We start from the raw sequence: 21,061 nt of genomic DNA on the forward strand, positions 1-21,061 counted from the left end.
AGTTGACTCTGGGCAAAGACTAGTGCCCAGAGTCTACTGCTGCGGTGTTGCGCTCATTGTGCTGCCGGACCCCGGAGAGAGAGGAGGATGTACGGAGACTGCACACAAGCTCCCTCCCCTCTTAATACGCCCCTGGTAGGATAATTTACAAATTTCACATGTAATAGCAGAAAATGGCTCAGCCTCATGAACATGGGCATTGTGTGCGGCTCTGAATCAGGCCCTATTTATTTTGCATAGCACCCAGTTTATTTATTCACCATCCTTGTAATTATAATTTTATGCTAGCTTATATCTTAAAGTCTGTACTTATAGTTTTCTGAGAATGTATAAGGAGTGCCCATCTTTGCCAATTGAAATATAAAAGCAAAATTGACTTGATGATATGTAACATTTGTAATAATGACCATGGGCTCTATTTATTAACATTATTTTTACTAAAATAAAGTGAAAAGGGGTGTTTTCACACCCGTTTCACATTATTTTAGTATCACCTAAAGTTATTAAAGGGCAATTGGAGTAGAATTTTACGAATTCTACTCCAACCCATAATTATCACTAATTTTTAGTAATCAGATCGCATTTCCCATAATTGTAATGGGAAATGCAATCGACCTGGTAGTTACTAAAAATAAATTGTGAAAAAAATACCGGGGGAAGCCCTGTGATAATAACGCCACCTGGAGGTGGCGTTATCCAGGGTCTCCCAGGGTTACCGGACTCCTGCTCCGCTATAACGGGCAGAGCAGAGCCCGGAGCCGGGCCCAGTGATCAGCTATGTGGTCTAAACAGGCCACACGCTGATAACCTGCAAAAATAAAAAAAATTGTAAAAAAAATATATAACTTACCTACGTCCAGGGACCGGAGATTGTTGCTCCAGTGATGTCCTCCATCCGGTCAGCTGGTCTCCCATCCTGCACTGGGGCCTGGTCGTCACCTGACCGGGTCCCAGTGCAGGATGGGACATCACCGGAGCCTGATCACCGGAGGTAAGTGCATTTAAGTGAGGGGGGGTGACGGGGGAAGTCGCGGGGGGATCGAGATTGCAGGGGCGGGGCTTAGCGGCAGGGCCTAGCGGCGGCCAATCGGCGCATGCGCGGGCACTTGCCACGGTATTTTCGCAAAGTGGCAAGTGCGGAGGGGATTTGCAGGGACAGCACTTTATCGCAAGCTCTGTCCCTGCAAGGGATTTTTAGTAAATCCCTGTGATATTGGCTGAATTTGCAATGCGAATTCAGTCGGTAATATCAAACTACAATCTGCATTCAAAATGCGGATTGTAGTAAATAGAACCCTATATAACATTCATAACTAATGTAGTCTAAAACTGGATACACACTGGCAGATATATTGGCCGATCAATTGATCGGCCAATATATATTGTGTGCCCATCGGCCAGTGTGTACCAGCGATATGTCTATGAACAACGTCGTTCACTGGCATGTTGCGTCGGCTCTGCTGCACAACCAATGGAAGATATATCTGCTGATCACTAGATAATTTAAAACAGCAATATACATCATATCAGAAATTGTTTAGTAGTGCTGTTTCTTTTGATTGATTGATTGATTGCCTGTCTGTCTGTCTGTTTGTTTGTTTTAGCTATAAAGCATGTTGCCCATATTGCCTGTACTGTATTGTTAAGGAAAGTCTCTAGAGTATTTGTTTCAGAGTCTGGTATAATCCTAATCCATTACAGATCCTTTCAGTGTCTTAAGGGTCACATGGGCTAACACAACCATGCAGGTTGGTAAATAAACCCAAGGTGTGCTCGGACGGTACAGATGCCCAGCTACTACTGTAAAGGAGAACCACATCCACATGAATTATGATTTTTTTCAAGGTCACACTGGATATTCATCGTTCAGATAAATATATTTCTTTTTGTGGGATTAGGAAATGCTGAGAAAACAGTGGTTTAAAAGATCATTACACAGGTATGTTGTTTGTTTAGTTTTTTCTTCTCAAAATGAATACAGTAAATAGCTTAGACATAGATCATAATAAAATAATTTTACTATATACTTGATTGATATTTTAAAATTACAGGTTGGCAAGGGTTTGCACGAAAGCCAAGCCACACATTTATTTATTACTGCTATGTAGGCTACATTTAGGACAAAGTATATTAGTGTTAATGTTATTTTTTGAATTAGTGTCCACTGTTCTTACTAGACTAAGGAAGTATGTTATGAAAATAAAATGACATAAAAGGGGTAAAAATATTTTTGGGTTCCCCAACTACGCATTAACCTTAAGGAGCGTACACACTGGACGATATGCTCCCTGAGCGATATCGTCTAGTGTGTCCCAGGCAGGGTGTGCTCAATGTCGTTCATGACATTGAGCACACCCGCTGAACGATATCATTAACAATATCGTTCAGCGCCGGGCTCTCTCCCCCATTCCCCAACATGCAGTAACCTGACGATATCGTCAGGTTGGCCTGCATGTTTACTCGATGAACGATAATGACGAACGACCCGCGGGAACACGCGTCGTCGTTATCGTTCATCGTTTTGATGTTAAAAATGGACGATAAAGTGGACGACTGAACGATAACGATATCGTTGTCATTCAGTTGTCCACTTTAATCGCCCAGTGTGTACGCACCTTTACTCTGTAATGTTAGTAATGTTACAGTGTATTAGAAAACCAGGCATTAAGTTGCCATCTAGTTCCTTTAATAGGGACATATATGGTTAAGGGGGGCTTATTCTCTACTTAAAATAGAGTTTATTGAACTCTACAAAGAATGTACCAACAGTAAGCATGAGCATTCACAGTGAGCGGTGAGTGAAAGATGGACATAAGACCATAGGACGTGCTGCATTCAAGTTTTGTGCAGCTTTTTTCCTTTTTGAAGTTTTTTCTATCTATATTATGTAGATCAACATCTGTAAAATGCGTATATGCTATAATGCTAATAACCAGTGGCGGGCTGGGCCGGGGGGCAGGATGCCATGTGCCCCCCGGGCCACAGCGTCATGCGGAACGCGGGCCGATGCAGTCTGTGTCACTGTGACACAGACTGCACCGCGTGTGTAGAGCTGACCGGACGGAGTTCGGTCAGCGCTACACAAGTGACAAACACACAGCCGCCGGCTCCGGCTGCTGTGTGTTTGATCAGCAGCCAATGAGAGTCTGTCAGACTCTCATTAGCTGCTGCTACGCCCACTGCAGGAGCCGCTCCATCTTCCGTCTCCCGCAGTGGGCAATGGGAGAGGCGTCATGACGTCATATGACGTCTCTCCCATAATGCAGAGCTGCCCGGCCCGGGAAGGACAGACGGAGGAGCGGATGGCGACGGTGGGACCGGGGATTCTTTTTTGTTTTTGTTTTTTAAATTACGTGTGTCTACTGGGGGGGTCTGGCACTACTGGGGGCACTACAAAGGGGAGGACTACTACTACTGGGGGTGCTACAAGGGGGATGGGGGACTATTACTACTGGGGACTACTACTACTGGGGGCACTACAAGTAGGGGACTACTACTACTGGGGGCACTACAAGTGGGGAATACTACTACTGGGGGCACTACAAGGGGGAGGGGACTACTACTACTGGGGACTACTAATACTGGGGGCACTACAAGGGGACTACTACTACTACTGGGGGCACTACAAGGGGGGTGGTGGACTACTACTACTGGGGACTACTACTATTGGGGACACTACAAGGGGGGGACTACTACTGGGGGCACTACAGGGGGGACTACTACTACTGGGGGCACTACAAAGGGGGGAGACTACTACTGGGGGCACTACAAAGGGGGGTCTACTACTACTAGGGGCACTACAAAGGGGGGGCTACTACTACTGGGGGCACTACAAAGGGGGGGCTACTACTACTGGGGGCACTACAAAGGGGGGGACTACTACTGGGGGCACTACAAAGGGGGGGACTACTACTGGGGTCACTACAAGGGGGGGACTACTACTGGGGGCACTACAATGGGGGGACTACTACTACTGGGGGCACTACAAGGTGGAGCTACTACTACTGGGGGCACTACAAGGGGGGGACTACTACTAGGGGCACTACAAGGGGAGGGGACTACTACTAGGGGCACTGCATAGGGGGGAGGGGACTACTACTAGGGGCACTGCATAAGGGGGAGGGGACTACTAGGGGCACTACATAGGGGGAGGGGACTACTACTGGGGGCACTGCATCGAGGGACCACTGCTGGGGGCTCTATATAAAGGGCAATACTGGGGGTACTGCATAGGGGGGAGACTACAACTGGGGCCACTATTTAAGGGGTATTGCATAAAGGTTACCACTATTGTGGGCACTGCATGGGGGGTGGACTGCTACTGGGGGCACTATATAAGGGGCACTGCATAGGGAGTACCACTATTAGGGGCACTGTATAAGTGGCTTACTACTGGGGGCACAAGGGGCACTGCACAGGGGGGACCACTACTGAGGGCACTATATAAGGGGCTTACTACTGGGGGCACAAGGGGCACTGCACAGGGGGGATCACTACTGGGGGCACTATATAAGGGGCTTACTACTGGGGGCACAAGGGGCACTGCATAGGGGGGATCACTACTGGGGGCACTACTGGAGGCCTGCATAAGGGTGTTCTCTCCTGTGGCACATGGGGGCACTGCATATGGGCACTACGACAGGGGGCTGCCCCTAATCTTTATTTTCACCTTACATTAATCCCATATGGACCCGTCTCCTCCCTGGAACACTTGAGGGGGGGGGCGCCATAGCACGCACATTCTTCGGGCACCCTGGCTACTTGCTACTCCTCTGCCAGGGCCGCCTGCATGCATTTGCCCCCCAGGCTAAAAGTTGGCAGCCAGCCCCTGCTAATAACAGATGAAAAAAACTAGGGATGTGCAGGCTCGGATAGGTTCGAGTTTGCATGCCGAGTTCGGATTTTTCCCTCCAAAAAAATGGAACTCAAAAAGAGGCTAAACGTCATCTTGCATGGACAAACATCATTCATTCCCCCCCGATCCGAGGCCGATCCGAGTCAGGCTCGACTTTTCCAGCCTGACTCGGATCTGAAATCCAGGCAAAACGTCAACATCCCGCCTTCCGGGTCTCGCGGGTTTTGGATTCTGTATAAGGTACCCGCGTCGGCGCCATTTTCTCACTCGGCTGTGAACAGTGAAGAGGGAGGGTGGGAGTTAGGGCTGGCTGGGCAGTGTAGTGTAGTGTTGTGCTGCTGTTGTCCATAGAGGCTGTGTCCCCTCCAAAGTCCATAGGGGCTGGCAGTGCTGTGCTGCTGTTGTCCATAGGGGCTGTGTCCACTCCTCCAAAGTCCATAGGGGCTGGCTGTGTTGTGCTGTGCTGCTGTTGTCCATAGGGGCTGTGTCCCCTCCAAAGTCCATAGGGGCTGGCAGTGCTGTGCTGCTGTTGTCCATAGGGGCTGTGTCCACTCCTCCAAAGTCCATAGGGGCTGGCTGTGTTGTGCTGTGCTGCTGTTGTCCATAGGGGCTGTGTCCACTCCAAAGTCCTGTGCAGTGTCCCAGTCCTAAAATGGTGCTGTAGTGTTGTCCAAGGGGTGCTCTGTCCATCAGGGGTGCTCCCCCCAAGTGCAAAAAAAATAAATATTTTTTCTGTGTTTGTGAATTGTGTGCGCAGTAGCTGCACGTGCATCAACAAAGTAGTGCCAAGCGTGCGCCTGTGTCATAAGTAAAGGGCCGGCTTGGTTGGCCATAGAGGGTGCTGTAACCCCCAAAGTGCACTCCAAACCAAATAAAAAATATTTTCTGTGTTTGTGAATTGTGTGTACTGTGGCTGCACGTGCATCAACAAAGGAGCAGCGCCAAGCGTGCGCCTGTGTCCCATAGGTAAAGGGCCGGCTGGCTTGACCGTTAAAGGGTGCTGTAACCCCCAAAGTGCACTCCAAACAAAATAAAAAAATATTTTCTGTGTTTGTGAATTGTGTGCACTGTGGCTGCACGTGCATCAACAAAGGAGCAGCGCCAAGCGTGCGCCTGTGTCCCATAAGTAAAGGGCCGGCTGGCTTGTCCGATAAAGGGTGCTGTAACCCCCAAAGGGCACTCCAAACAAAATAAAAAAATATTTTCTGTGTTTGTGAATTGTGTGCGCAGTAGCCGCATGTGCATCAACAAAGTAGCGCCAAGCGTGCTCCTGTGTCATAGGTAAAGGGCCACCTGGCTTGACCGTTAAAGGGTGCTGTAACCCCCAAAGTGCACTCCAAACAAAATAAAAAAATATTTTCTGTGTTTGTGAATTGTGTGCACTGTGGCTGCACGTGCATCAACAAAGGAGCAGCGCCAAGCGTGCGCCTGTGTCCCATAAGTAAAGGGCCGGCTGGCTCATTTCTTAAAGGGTGGTGTAACCCACAAAGTGCACTATTCTCCAACAAAAATAAAAAAATATATTTTTTTGTGTTTGTGAATTGTGTACGCAGTAGCCGCATGTGCATCAACAAAGTAGCGCCAAGCGTGCTCCTGTGTCATAGGTAAAGGGCCGGCTGGCTTGACCGTTAAAGGGTGCTGTAACCCCCAAAGTGCACTCCAAAAAAAATAAAAATATATATTTTTTTGTGTTTGTGAATTGTGTGTGCAGTAGCTGCATGTGCATCAACATAGTAGCGCCAAGCGTGCACCTGTGTCATAGGTAAAGGGCCACCTGGCTTGACCATTAAAGGGTGCTGTAACCCCCAAAGTGCACTCCAAACAAAATAAAAAAATATTTTCTGTGTTTGTGAATTGTGTGCACTGTGGCTGCACGTGCATCAACAAAGGAGCAGCGCCAAGCGTGCGCCTGTGTCCCATAAGTAAAGGGCCGGCTGGCTCATTTCTTAAAGGGTGGTGTAACCCACAAAGTGCACTAGTCTCCAACAAAAATGAAAAAATATTTTCTGTGTTTGTGTGCGCCTTAGCCACACGTATATATCAATATAACATAAATGGAGGACCAAACTTTCTCCGATAAAAATAAAATAGGGAAAGATCAAGAACCACTTCCTCCTAGTGCTGAAGCTGCTGCCACTAGTCATGACATAGACGATAACATGCCATCAACGTCGTCTGCCAAGGCCGATGCCCAATGTCATAGTAGAGGGCACATACAATCCCAAATGACAAAGTTCAGGAAAAAACATTTAAATCATCTGAGGAGAAACGTAAACTTGCCAATATGCCATTTACGACATGGAGTGGCAAGGAATGGCTAAGGTCTATCCCTATGTTCATGACTAGTGGTTCAGCTTCACATGACGATGCCGCTAAAAAAATCAAACGAGTTAAGTTGGCAAAAGCACAGCGAAGAACTGTGCGTTCTAAGAAGATATCACAAATCCCCAAGGAGAGTCCAAGTGTGGTGGCGGTTGCGATGCCTGACCTTCCCAGCACTGGACGGGAAGAGGTGGCTCTTTCCACCATTTGCATGCCCTCTGCAAGTGCTGAAAGGAGCACCCACAGTCCACTTGCTGATATGCAAATTGAAGATGTCACTGTTGAAGTACAACAGGATGAGGATACTGGTGTAGCTGGCGCTGAGGAGGAAGTTGGCGAGGAGGATTCTGATGGTGATGTGGTTTGTTTAAATCAGGCTCTGGGGGAGACAGTTGTTGTCCGTGGGATGAAAAAGCCCATCACGGTCATGCCTGGGCAAAAGACCAAACATTCCACCTCTTTGGTCTGGCAATATTTCTATCCAAATCAGGACAACAACTGTCTTGCCATATGTACCATAAGTACAGGTGAAATAAGTAGGGGTAGGGACATTAACCACCTAGGAACATCCTCCCTTATACGTCACCTGCAGCGCGTTCATAAAAAGTTACTGTCAAGTTCAGAAACTTTGGCTAAGACCGTAAGCAGTCAAGGGACACCTAAATCCCTTTTTCCTGTTGTATCCAAGCACCTGCAAACCACACTGTCAACTCCCTCCTCGTCAATTTCCTCCTTAGCCAGGATCGGAAGTAGTCCTGCAGGCCATGTCACTGGCATGACTGACTCTCCTATTCGGGATTCCTCCGGAGGATCCTGCATTGCTACGCCTACTGCTGCCGCTGCTGCTGTTGCTGCTGGGAGTCGTTCATCATCCCAGAGAGGAAGTAGGAACACCACTACTTTTACTAAACAATTGACCCTCCAACAGTCCTTAGCGAGGAGGATGAAGTACGACAGCAGTCCTGAAGCAAAACGTATAACTGAGGCCTTGACTACTATGTTGGTGTTAGATGTGCTTCCGGTATCCGCCCTTAGTGCAGTGGGATTTAGACAATTGATGGAGGTAGTGTGTCCCCAGTTCCAAATCCCATCTAGATTCCACTTCACTAGGCAGGCGATACCGAGACTGTACAGAAACGTCAGAAAAAGTGTCCTCAGTGTCCTTAAAAATGCGGTTGTACCCAATGTCCACTTAACCACGGACATGTGGACAAGTGGAACAGGGCAGACTAAGGACTATATGACTGTGACAGCCCACTGGGTAGATGTATCACTTTACGCAGCAACAACAGCAGCGTCACCAGTAGCAGCATCTCAGAAACGCCAGCTCGTTCCAAGGCAGGCTACGTTGTGTATCACCGGTTTCAGTAAGAGACACACCACCGACAACCTCTTAGAGAAACTGAGGGAAATCATCGCCCAGTGGCTTACCCCACTTAGACTCTCCTGGGGATTTGTGATATCTGACAACGCCACCAATATTGTGCGGGCATTACATCTGGGCAAATTCTAGCACGTCCCATGTTTTGCTCACACAATAAACTTGGTGGTGCAGAATTTTCTGAAAAGCGACAGGGGCGTGCAGGAAACGCTTTGGGTGGGCCGAAAAATTTCTGGCCACTTTCGCCATTCAGCGACTGTGTGCCGAAGACTGGAGCGCCAGCAAACACTCTTGAACCTGCCCCGCCATCACCTGAAGCAAGAGGTTGTGACGCGGTGGAACTCAACCCTCTATATGCTTCAGAGGATGGAGGAGCAGCAAAAGGCCATTCAAGCCTATACATCCACCTATGACATAGGCAAAGGAGGGGGTATGCACCTGACTCAAGCGCAGTGGAGAATGATTTCCGTGTTGTGCAAGGTTCTCCAGCCCTTCGAACTTGCCACACGTGAAGTCAGTTCAGACACTGCCAGCTTGAGTCAGGTCATTCCCCTCATCAGGCTTTTGCAGAAGCAGCTGGAGAAAGTGAAGGAGGAGCTAAGACGGAGTGATTCCGCTCGGCATGTGGGACTTGTGGATGAAGCCCTTCATTCGCTTTGCCAGGATTCCAGGGTGGTCAATCTGTTGAAATCAGACCACTACATTTTGGCCACCGTGCTCGATCCTAGGTTTAAAGCCTATGTGGTGCCTGCAGAGGTGCAAAGACCTGCTGGTGAAAACACTGTCAGCTGAAGCGGAACGTGACATGTCAACAGCTCCTTCTTCATTTTCTCCCGCAACTAGGGCTGTCAGGAAAAAACTTAGGTATCCTAAGCAACCTCCTGGTGGTGATGCAGGGCAGGCAGGACCAAGTTTGGACATCTGGTCCAGACTGAAGGACCTGGCAACAATTTCTGACATGTCTACTGTCACTGCATATGATACTGTCACCATTGACAGAATGGTGGAGGATTACATCGGTGACAGCATCCAAGTAGGCATGTCAGACAGTCCGTACCTGTACTGGCAGGAAAAAGAGGCAATTTGGAGACCCCTGTACAAACTGGCTCTATTTTACCTGAGTTGCCCCCCCTCCAGTGTGTACTCCGAAAGAGTGTTTAGTGCAGCCGGGAACCTTGTCAGCGAAAGGCATAGGAGGTTGCTTCCACAACATGTGGAGAAGATGATGTTCATAAAAATGAATTACCAACTCTTCCAGGGAGACCAGCCTCCAGAACGTACAGAGGGACCTGTGGTGGTGGATTCCAGCGGGGACGAGTTAATACTCTGTGAGGATGTACACAACACTGAAGAGGGTGAGGAATCGTTGGATGAGGAGGATGAGGACGACATCTTGCCTCCGTAGAGCCAGTTTGTGCAGGGACAGATTAATTGCCAGCTTGTTTTGTGGGGGCCCAAACAAACCAATAATTTCAGCCACAGTCATGTGGCAGACCCTGGCGCTGAAATGATTGGTTTGTTATTTATACAACATAAGGGTGGGTGGGAGGGCCCAAGGACAATTCCATCTTGCACCTCTTTTTTTTCTTTGCATTATGTACTGTTTGGGGCCTAGTTTTTCAAACTGCCATCCTGTCTGCCACTGCAGTGTCACTCCTAGATGGGCCACGTGTTTGTGCCGCCCACTCGTATCTCTTACCATAGTCATCCAGCTACCTCGGTGCAACCTTTTGGACATAAAAAAACCATTGTGAGGTGTTCAGAATAGACTGGAAATGAGTGGAAATTAAGGTTATTGAGGTTAATAATAGCATAGGAGCAGAAAAACCAACACATTCTGTGATTTTAGCTGTTTTTATGCTTTCTTTTTTTAAAATACAAAAAGATCCAAAACCCAGAACCCAAAACACGGAAGGGTGGTTTTGGCAAAACCAATCCAGATCCAAAACACGAAGAAAGATCCAGATCCAAAACACAAACCACGAAAAGTGGCTGGTGCACACCCCTATTAATAATATATCTAGTCTGTATATATATTTATAATATATACACATGTGTATATTTATAATTATATATATATATTTATATATATATACAGTATACACATATATATATATATATATATTCAACTATATATGAGTGTGTATGTGTGTGTGTGTATATATATATATATATATATATGAATGTGTATTTACTGTACATTATAAAATACTGTATATTTATACTGTGTGTGTATATATATATATATATATATATATATATATATATACACACACACACACACATGAACAGAGTCGCACTCACTCCAATGAAATCCAATGGCTGGGGTGCCACACTCAGGCTTTGGCCAACGTTGGTGCCATCATATAGAAATATAGAAATAAGAGCCCACTCACCATGCTTCTCCTCTTTCCAAAAAGACTTGCTTAGTAATTTATTATCAAATCAAATGCAGATCAAAATATACATAGTTGGTTGAGGTTTTGGTCCCCTCTGTGACCTTTATCTGGACACACAAAAGATTGTGCATTATCTTTTGTGTGTGAAGATACTTTGGGGATGCCATAGCTAAGCGGCGCCATGGACGGTATAGTGTGGACTATCTATACTGTATAGATGCTTAGAGTGGGCGTCTAAAGGTGCCCACACTTATAGCGACATTTTAAACGATTTGGCCGATTTCGACGAATTGTGATGACGAATTGGGTAAAAAAAGTACAAATCGTGAGTTTATACTCACGAGCACGATGCCGATGCGCGTCCCCGCTCGTCGTACATCGCATCTTCTGATCTGCCGTGCTGTAGGGCAGATTAGCCAATCTGGCATACAATGCATTGGCTGCAAGATAGATCTTTAGTCAGATTGGACATTTTTAACTCCAAATCGTGATCACGATGGCAAGGGAGCTCCCGTGAAAGTTCATGAGGAAATTGGCCATAAAATCGTATCGTGAGGACATCGGTATGCACATTTGGAAGCACACTTGTACACAAAAGAAGGGCTTAGTAGCGGCACATGCATAAAGTCATAGATGCGCAATTGCCAAAAGATGCAGCTGCAACTACCTCTTAATCAGTCGTTATGTGTGCTTTCTTGTCCTCTGTTGTATTACGGATATATATATAGGCTTACCAAACTATCCCTGTAAACCAGGACACCCATGATTTACACAGCTGTGGCTGATATAAACCTGGTAAAATGTAGGCTTGAATTCAGCCAGCCACAAGTGTCCCAGTTTAAAGGAATAGTATGGTAAGTATATGTATATATATATATATATATATATATATATATATATATATATTATAATAACAAAAGTGGACTAGTATGTAAGGATTTACACACATTGTCAGTTACATAATGCACTATTTGACACATTGTCCTCTTTTGTTGTTTCTAGATTTTGGTCCTGGACTATTGACGGTGACGGCAACACTTTTTGAAGAAGGGAGTGTGCTCACATTTGTTTGTATGTCTTTGTTTCTTATTGAATTGTTGGAGCTATATTTGGGCATTTAAGCGCTGAGGTTTTCCAGTTTTTCAAACACACGCATACACACACATATATATTTTTAGGCTCTCCATACCATCTCTTTAATTCAGGGCACATGTGAATTACACAGGTTCTGTGGCTGATTAAAACTAGCTGAGATGTAGACAGCCAGCCACAGAATCTGTGTACTTCATATGTGTCCCAAATTAAAGGGATGATATGGCAAGCTTAATACTGTATATTTTTTTGTTATATGTGTAATAAAATTATTAAACTCCTGTACTAACACTAATTTATATTCCTTCTAGCCAGCACCCTAAGAAGGGTGGTGCAGTCAGCGCGATCGCACAGGGTAGAGAGTCCTGTGAGCGGCATTGTCTCAGCCCAATAGCTTCTGCATCTGGCTAGCAGGGTGCCTGGAATGGCACAGACCACACCCCTATATCAGAAGTCACACACCCACCATGCCGGGCAGACCTCCTGGGGCAGCACACAATAGGCCCTTCATATATTTCAGCTCCAGGCCAATATGGACCTTAATCTGGTACTGGCTGTAAGGGCTGGATGCAGGGGCTGTCTGGAGAGACAGAAGGGGTGCTGTCTGGAGAGTCAGAAGGGGTGCTGGCTGGGGAGACACTGTGGGGTTGAAGTTGCAGAAACATGGGGGGGGCTGCCTATTTTGTCAGTCCCAGGCCCCACAATTTCTGATGGCAGCCCTGATAGCACCAGCCATACACTAATCAGTGTGTGGATACATCTCACAACTGCTATTGTATGGCTAGAGCCGGAATGGGTATGAAATACTGGTGGCTGAAGGCCAAAGACTAAACATCCCGACTGGGGCTGGTTAAGTATGCTAGCCCTCTCCTGCCTCCCCCCCTTTAACCCTTCCTTAGTGGTGCCTAACCCCCAACCTCCCCCAGGTTGGTGCCTAACCCTAACCTCCCCCCGGTGGTGCCTAACCCTAACCCCCCCTTCTCCGCACCCTAAACCTAACTCTCTCGGCGAGTGCCTATCCCTGACCTCCCCTTGGTGGTGCCTAACCCCCCTCCGCGTAGCCTAACCCTCCCGAGGGGTGCCTTCCCCTAATTTCCCCCCTGGGGTGCCTAAACCTAGCCCCCATCCATCCCCGGGGAAAATAGTATACTTACCCGAGTCTGGACATCCGGGATTTCGGCGGTTCGGGATGTCGATGCCGGTATCCTGATATCCTTCAGGATAACGGCATTATGCTGGGCAGCGGGATGCCGGAGGCGTTATATCGGCGACCGGCATCCCGTCTGCCAGCAACATAACTACATCTCGCTAGAGCCATCCACCAATAAGCATTGTTTAGCCTAACTGCATGATGGAGTGCTGCTGCGCTGCATGTACCTGACAAGCGGCAGGGAGTCAGGCAGAAAATTGTGCCTGGCCATTCTGATATCTTCTCTCCATACACAACATGCACCGTGGGGGTTCTCAGAATATTTTGTGCATGCGTAGTAGCAAATAAGAACAATAAGTAAGAAATAAGGCCTTGATTTAGAGCCGGACGCTCTGTCAGAGCGCTCGCTCTGAATCAGGTCTGGGATATTTTTTTATGAACGGCCTCCTGGCCGCTCGCATAGCTGTGGGTGACCACCCACAGCTATAGCGAGGAGCTAGGAAGATGGTCGCAACGGTCAAGACCATCGCGACCATCGGGCTTGTGACGAGACCCTTGTGGTAGGGTCTTGTTGCCGCAAACACCAGAAAGATTTCGGCTCAAACAGAGCCGAAAGCACTCACACTGACATCACTCGTCAGTGGGGCCGGCCCCAGACGAAGGCGTTCACATGGGAACGCCTCCGTTTGGACAGCCACTCCCCTGGCCCACCCACCAAAGGGGGCGTGCTGTCACTCAACATCGACAGCATGGCGAATCCCCTCATAGTCCCCCACCCTGGACCGCCCACTATCACTTGGTAAGTGGGCGGCTGCGGGGTAAGAGTTGTTGTGGGGGAAGGTGGCAGCTGGTTTGGGAGACTTGCCCTCCCTTGCATGCTGCCAGGAGCACCACCTGATTTTTGAGAGCCTTCCAGCCATTCCAGGAGAGTAAGCATGTATATACATGTACTCCCTATGTGGCTCTCTATGTACAGTATGTGTCAGTGTGTTTTCCATTAGATCACATAGATAGAGACTGAAGAAAAGCACTTGCAAAGACTCCATCCCCAAACTATTGTGTTCAGTCTGTAAATTTGTTGTTAAACAACCCTTTAAACAAGTAACCAGACCAATAAAAACCTGTTCCTGCAATTTGCTGAGTAATCTTTGGACTGGAGCTTTCTACTTACTGCTTAGCATTGCACTGTGCCAATCTGATGGGATATAAGCAGGCTGTAATTTCCTTTCAGAAAATAATAATAATAATAATAACAATAATAATAATAAATAAAAAATACGATATGTAAAAAATGGTAATAACAGAACAAGAATTGCAGCATTACATGTACAGCTGTAATGCTTGTAAATAGGCTTCCACAAGCTTTGCATGACAACGCTTATTTTTTTATGAAACCTGGCAATATATAGGACCCCTGGAACTATCATCACTGATACCCTTGATACATAGCCTTGATACATAGGGGAATACTTGATTAATACAGTCTTGTCACAGATTACCTTTTTCACCTAAACCAATTCAATCAATTGTCCTCTATACATGTAAAGATTATACTAATGCTCCTATGATAAGAAAGTCCTTTTTGTAGTTTGCAAATATGTAATGTAATACCTTTATGTATGTTTAGCTATTCAAAGTGTCACCTTTAAATCACTTTTCTAATTTTTATTTTCATAAGTGTCTTATCCACTAGGCGATATTAATGAGCGATTGCACGATTACGACATTGTAATCGCGAAATCGCTCATTAGTAATGCACAAATCGTGCACTACAATGTCGGAAACGACCAGCGATGCGCACTCCCGCTGGTCGTTTCCGACATCAATCATCGCCCGAACATGCCGGTCATTCGGGGATGAGGGAGAGTCCCTACACTAAACGACTAATGGTTCAGTACAGGCACTGCAGGGGATGGGGAACGACGGTACGATTACGATGTCGTAATCGTACTGTCTTTCCCTAGTCGCGTAGTGGATACGCGGCTTTACTCTGTAATGTTATGGCTACCCTCATTTGAGAAGAATAGGAAATCATTACACAGTTTTGCCTAACCTTACACTAACTCTGTACATTGCTGTATAACTGCATTTTATTTTTTAGTTTTTAAAGTTGTAATTATGATCTCGGGTAGAAATTGATATCTGTTTAACTGTAACATTCTTATTTTCTTCTTTGTTTCCGCATTTAGAATGCACAGAATATATGACTACAATAAATTGATAAGTTTTGTTAATCTTTAGGAAGAAAAAAACAAAAACCATGGGATGTGGAACATCCAGAAGTTCCAACAGTTACAGTGACTCCATCCACAAGTCTAAAAAAGGTGAGCACCATAAACCACAAGGACAACCAATGGAATAGTTTGTACTAGAGTGTAGACCTCTGTTGGAGGCATATCATTCCATTATCACACTACAAATGACCCCTGGGACGATCATGTCATATAGTTTACATATAGGGCCTGATTCAGACCCGCTCGCAAGCGCTATCTGCTCGCAAGCAGATCGATGGTTAGGGCCTGCGCACACGCAGCGCGCGTGTGAAAGCCCCGGGGCGAATGAGAAATTCACTCGCTCCGTGGCTCGCGGCAAACAGGGCGGCTGTCGATGTTGATCGACAGATCGCCCCGTTTTGTAGCGGAGAGGGGGGGTTGCTGGACAAATGGAGGCGTTCCTGAAGAAACGCCTGCCGTTTGTGGGCGGCCCTACTGACATCATGAGTGATGTCAGTAGTGAGCTTCCGGCTCTATTAGAGCCGGAAGCTCACTGGGGCTTGCGGCAGACGAGACCCTACCACAAGGGTCTCGTCGCAAGCCCGATGGTCACGACCATCGCGACCATCACCCACAGCTTAGCGAGCGACCACGAGGCCGGGTTATTTAAAACAAAGCGGACGCCCTGATTCAGAGCGAGCACTCACTTTTTGTGAGCGGCTCTGAATCAGGCCCATAGTCTACGTATTACTAACCCTGTGGACACCCCCCACTCTTCATGATAGAAATGACTTACCATAGGTTTAAAGTAATTATTCAGAATGCCTTTGTGTTTGTTTTTTTTAAATTTACCTTGCCCTCTAATAGGATGAGTAGACCAAAGACGTGTAAAGTAAATGTACCCCACACCTCATCAGAGGCACCAGAATATTTAAGTATGGGAAATTAAACTTGAGGGCATCTTCTGACATGCACAGAGCCGTAACTAGACTTTTTGGTGCCCTGTGCCAGAAAGAGCATTGGCGCCCCCCTCATTTTTCAAAAGGACATAATGCACCCAAAAAGGGCCATGGCTTCATGGGGGAGGGCCAGGGAAGAGATAGGAGAGGCCAAGAGATGCTGGGGATGAAATAAGAGGAAGCTACAAGCAAGAATGATAATAAACAGAAATTTGACAGGCCCAAACAGCGCCACCTGACCTGTGGTGCCCTGTGCGATGGCACTGGCCGCAGTACCCTGGCTATGCACCATATACAACACACATCATAGGCTAAATGTAATAGCCTGCGAGCCAGCGCCGCTGCCAGAACACATGCAAGTATACCCACATTTTTAAAGCAGAAAGTATTTTAAAGGCTAAACCAAGCTGATTTGGCCTTTAACATGCTTGCTGCATTAAAAATACTGTATTCCCGCAGCGGCGCCGGCTAGCGAGCTATTACATTCAGCCCCATATTTATGTCCATCATAGCCAAAATATAAGATATGTGTTCCTGTTCAACATTATTACTCATGACCCTAAGCAATGTGGGATGGTAACTGTTCATCCAAAACTACTGGATATGGAAGAAACTCCTTTCATGTTAAGTGATCTAAAGGAGGGTATCCACTTGCCGACAATGAAGGACTGAACGATAACGACATCGTTCACTATACTGTGCAGTGCCCAAACTGAACGATATGTCATTCAGTGCAGGCACCCTCCCTCATCCCGGAACATGCACAACCTGACAAGCGTCCTGTTGACCGTCATGTTCGGGCGATGAGCGCATCACTGGATGTTGCCGGCATATCCACCACACGATTAATGAACAACTGAACGATAAAAATTTCGTTATCGTTCAATTGTCCATTTATATCGGCAAGTGGATACCCGCCATAAGATTCTCAAAAAAAGCTTGGTATGGATAAATACCACATTATAGTAAATATTATTAAAAACAACCAAGATATAACAAAATTTTACTTTGTTTTGAAATATTTAAATTTTTTCTTTACGTTTTTTTTTTTTTAAATTATAAAGGAAAGAGTGTTGCACTCTGGGCTGTAGACAAGTGTTTGGTTGGTGTCAGGTGTATTGTGAGCAGTGTAATATTTCTGGTAAAGGTAAGAGAAGTAAAGGTGAGAGAGGATTGAAGCCTGTTAGATGTAAGTACAGAATATATGAACAACTATGAAGTATGTTACTATTTGTCACTCATTTCATCATTCTGTGAAATATTTCTAGAAAAGCTACCCTAGTGAAATAAATCGTATACCACCTAACACTCATATTTGGCTAAAAAAAATTGACTATGTCCAATCAACTGAAACCTACGTCCAGATCTGCCCAAACTATAACAGATCCAACCATGTAAAGCCGATTTGTGCCAAGACCACTCCCCTTCCTGGCAGACCATGCCTATTTTTTGCTGCACACATGACTGTGCCAGGAAAAGATGCCACTGGTGGCAGGTATACCATGTGTGGTGACTAGTGATATCAGATTGTTTTACAGCTGTTTATATTCACACCACTCATGTATAAATTGAATTAAGTTTTGGATATTTCATTTATCTTCAATAAAATAATGTTTTTATTCTTGTGAACAGGAATGGAGTACTGCAGGTGACTTTTGTATTGCTTATGATTTATATACCAAGTACAATAATATATTAGACTTTCTATTTGTTAAGATGGGTAAGATTGTATTACCTATTTTTGCACAGCTATATATCATGGTACAGTAATAGAATAATAAACTATAGCAAGTATAATTATTTTTTCTCCTACTATTTCCCAGCTCACTCCATCAACCAAGGTATGGATACATTTATTTATTAACCTTTATTTATATAGTTTGCACATGTAACACAGCGCTCACAGAGAAGATATTTCATCAGACACATCAGTCCTCTATCCCAATGTGACTTGAAATTTATATCCAATGCCACATACAAACATACATGGGTTCATTTAGTCAGAAGTCAATTTAGTATGTTTTTTTGGAGTGTGAGAGGAAACTGGAGCATTCAGGGGAAACCTATGCGAACAGGGAGAGGACATATAAACTCCACCGCTCAATGCCACTGTGCCACCCATACATGGTCATGTTTTTATCATATATTTGATAAAATGGGGGCTTATATCATCCATTGTTCTACACAGTGCACATTTCCCATATAATGGTCCATGCTAGATGGATTGTTGTTTTCATTTGTTAAATATATATTTGTTTTTAGAAACTATGCTCATTTAAAAATAGATTTATTATATATTGCCTTAGAGTCCCTTAAAAGTCTGCAACCTGGTAACTAAATGTAACAGTAAGATAAAATATTGATGTGGATGATTAACTGAACAAGGGCATTGGATAATGATATATAAAAGAACACTTAAAGATGATAAAATCTGATAGGAACGCTCAATAAAAGAACATTAGTAGCTTAATAATTTCAGTACCTTTGACTAACTTTTGTCATAATCATAAATGAATACTAGGCTTGTAGAATATGGCTGTATATCAATACAGCCATATTCTAAGAGAATAAAAGTTATTCTCCTTGCTAAAATCACAGGCCAACTGGGTGTGGTAGATTGACACTAAAAAGGTTGACACTGTATACTGTAGGTCAACACCAATTGGTCGAAGTCAATATGTCAACAAGGAAAAAAGGTCGACATGGAACCATGTGTCTACCATGTTTGTGTCAACCATGTCTATGTCAAGCTTTTGCACCTGTCAACCTTTTGTACATGTTGACCTAAACCCATGTCGATATTTTGTGTCAACCTTTTGTACATGTTGACATTTTGTCCATGTCGACCTAATGTCTTTTGATCATTTGGTGTCAACCTCTTTAGTGTTGACCTTTTAACCGCAATCCGGCCAACCTGCACTTAGAAGAGACATCAGCCCTAAAAATTCATTTGGGCTTCCCGCAAAGCACAGCACAGGTTACAGAAATTAGGAAATGAACACCTACAGAGTGTATATTCTGGGCCACAACTAACGACCTAAATAAGATGAAGTTGCCAATTGTTCAGAACCTTTACAACAATTATGTGGAAGAAGATAACAATGAAGAGTAATGACAAGTCTCTTATTGTCAAAGAATATGAAGAAGATAACTATGATGGGAGTTGCAGTCCCAATAACTACAAGTATGAGGCAGAAGATAATGATGGGTATATATAGCATGCACAATAATTGATAAAGGACTATGAACAAGTAATATCGTCCCTCAACCAAACATGTGTAGACAGGGCTGTAACTAGGGTGGTGCGACCTGTGGCATGGCACAGGGCACCGCAGGGCAGGGAGCGCTGCTCAGGCCTATCATTTTTCCTGTTTATTATCATTCTCACTTGTAGCTTCCTCTTCTTTTATCCCCAGCATCTCCTGGCCTCCCCTATCTCTTTCCTGGCCCTTCCCCATGAAGCCATGGCCCTTTTTAGGTGCACTATCTTATGTCCCTATTTGAAAAATGGGGGGGAGGGGGCAATGTTCTCTCTGGCACAGGGCACCAAAACTAGAGTTAGGGCTCTGTTTGTAGATGTGCAGTGGCTAAAGGTCAGAATAGTCGCCCCTTTGAACAATAAGAACTGATCAGTGCTAAGTATGAGGTGACGTATTGTCTGGGAGTTCTGGCTCACAAACAGTAAGTCATAGTACTGATAATTAGCCCTGTGTTGTGCAGTATATGGCATGTTACTAATGTTAGATGCAATCACTGACCAGTTCTGGAAACCTGGAGGGCTCTCTAAATCTTATTTAAAGGTCTAGACGGTCCGCCAGTGACTGGATGGTCCTCTAGTGACTGTCTTGTGTAAGAAAAAAAGGGACTGGAATATACATGGAACTGAAACAATTACAGTTTCAGTTACAAACAAAAACAGTCTGGTCTGGACTCTTTCAGTGGCGTATTTGTTATGGGTGTAAGGCCCATGAGCCTGCACCATACAGCCTTCACTCAGAACACGCTTCACTGTTATTGTGCTACCTGCTGCACCATCTAACCAGCAATGTCTTTGGAAATGTGGCAACGGGTCAGGAGATAGCAAAGACTCTGGCACTATGTCATACTCTCTGACACAGCACCATCTTTCTGTAGTCTAGAAGTCTGCGCTGCACTGTTGCAGCCTGATTCAATAAGGACCGCTATTGCAATCGCAGCTCCGTGCCGCACGCAGGTCTGCTGCGAAAATGTGTATATTTTAGCAGCAGACCTTCGTGCAATTACGGAGCTGCGATCACAATGCTGATCCTTATTGAATCAGGCCATGAGCCTACAACAGTGCAGCGCAGACTTCTAGAAGGAAGAATTACTGCAGTCAGATGAAAAAGCAAACTGCTTACAACTGAAATGAAGAAAACTGATATAAAACAAGTTATTGCAGGAAAACAACACAGCAAAAACTAATTTGTCCAAATTAATTTGCGCACTAATGAAGTTGTATCTAATCTGCACATTTAACCCTTTCTTTGGCAATGATGCTTTCTAACAACATGAATTTCATATTATAGTTATTTTTATCCTTTCTGTGGCAGTAATGCCACCAAGCAGTGTCTAAATCCATGTTTTTTATAGCAGTCAGGTGTTTCAGAAGATCCAATATTCACAATTAGGGAAAAATATAATTAAAAAAAGGCAAATAATATATTCCTGG

The 21,061-nt window shown here is 45.2% G+C and overlaps 1 protein-coding gene across 1 annotated transcript in view; it reads left to right on the plus strand.

Moving 5' to 3' along the window:
• The window catches only part of PPEF2 (protein phosphatase with EF-hand domain 2), a 113,852-nt gene that overhangs the window by 34,093 nt on the left and 58,698 nt on the right, over positions 1–21,061 (plus strand). Inside the window, exons 2-4 of the mRNA XM_088456392.1 lie at positions 11,960–12,028; positions 15,441–15,523; positions 18,195–18,212. Coding sequence (XP_088312518.1) covers positions 15,460–15,523; positions 18,195–18,212 — 82 coding nt within the window. The 5' untranslated portion in view covers positions 11,960–12,028; positions 15,441–15,459. The remainder of the gene's footprint in view (positions 1–11,959; positions 12,029–15,440; positions 15,524–18,194; positions 18,213–21,061) is intronic.

This window comes from Taudactylus pleione, unplaced genomic scaffold (assembly GCF_031769625.1).
Source record: "Taudactylus pleione unplaced genomic scaffold, aTauple2 ptg000703l, whole genome shotgun sequence".
NCBI classification, from domain to species: domain Eukaryota; kingdom Metazoa; phylum Chordata; class Amphibia; order Anura; family Myobatrachidae; genus Taudactylus; species Taudactylus pleione.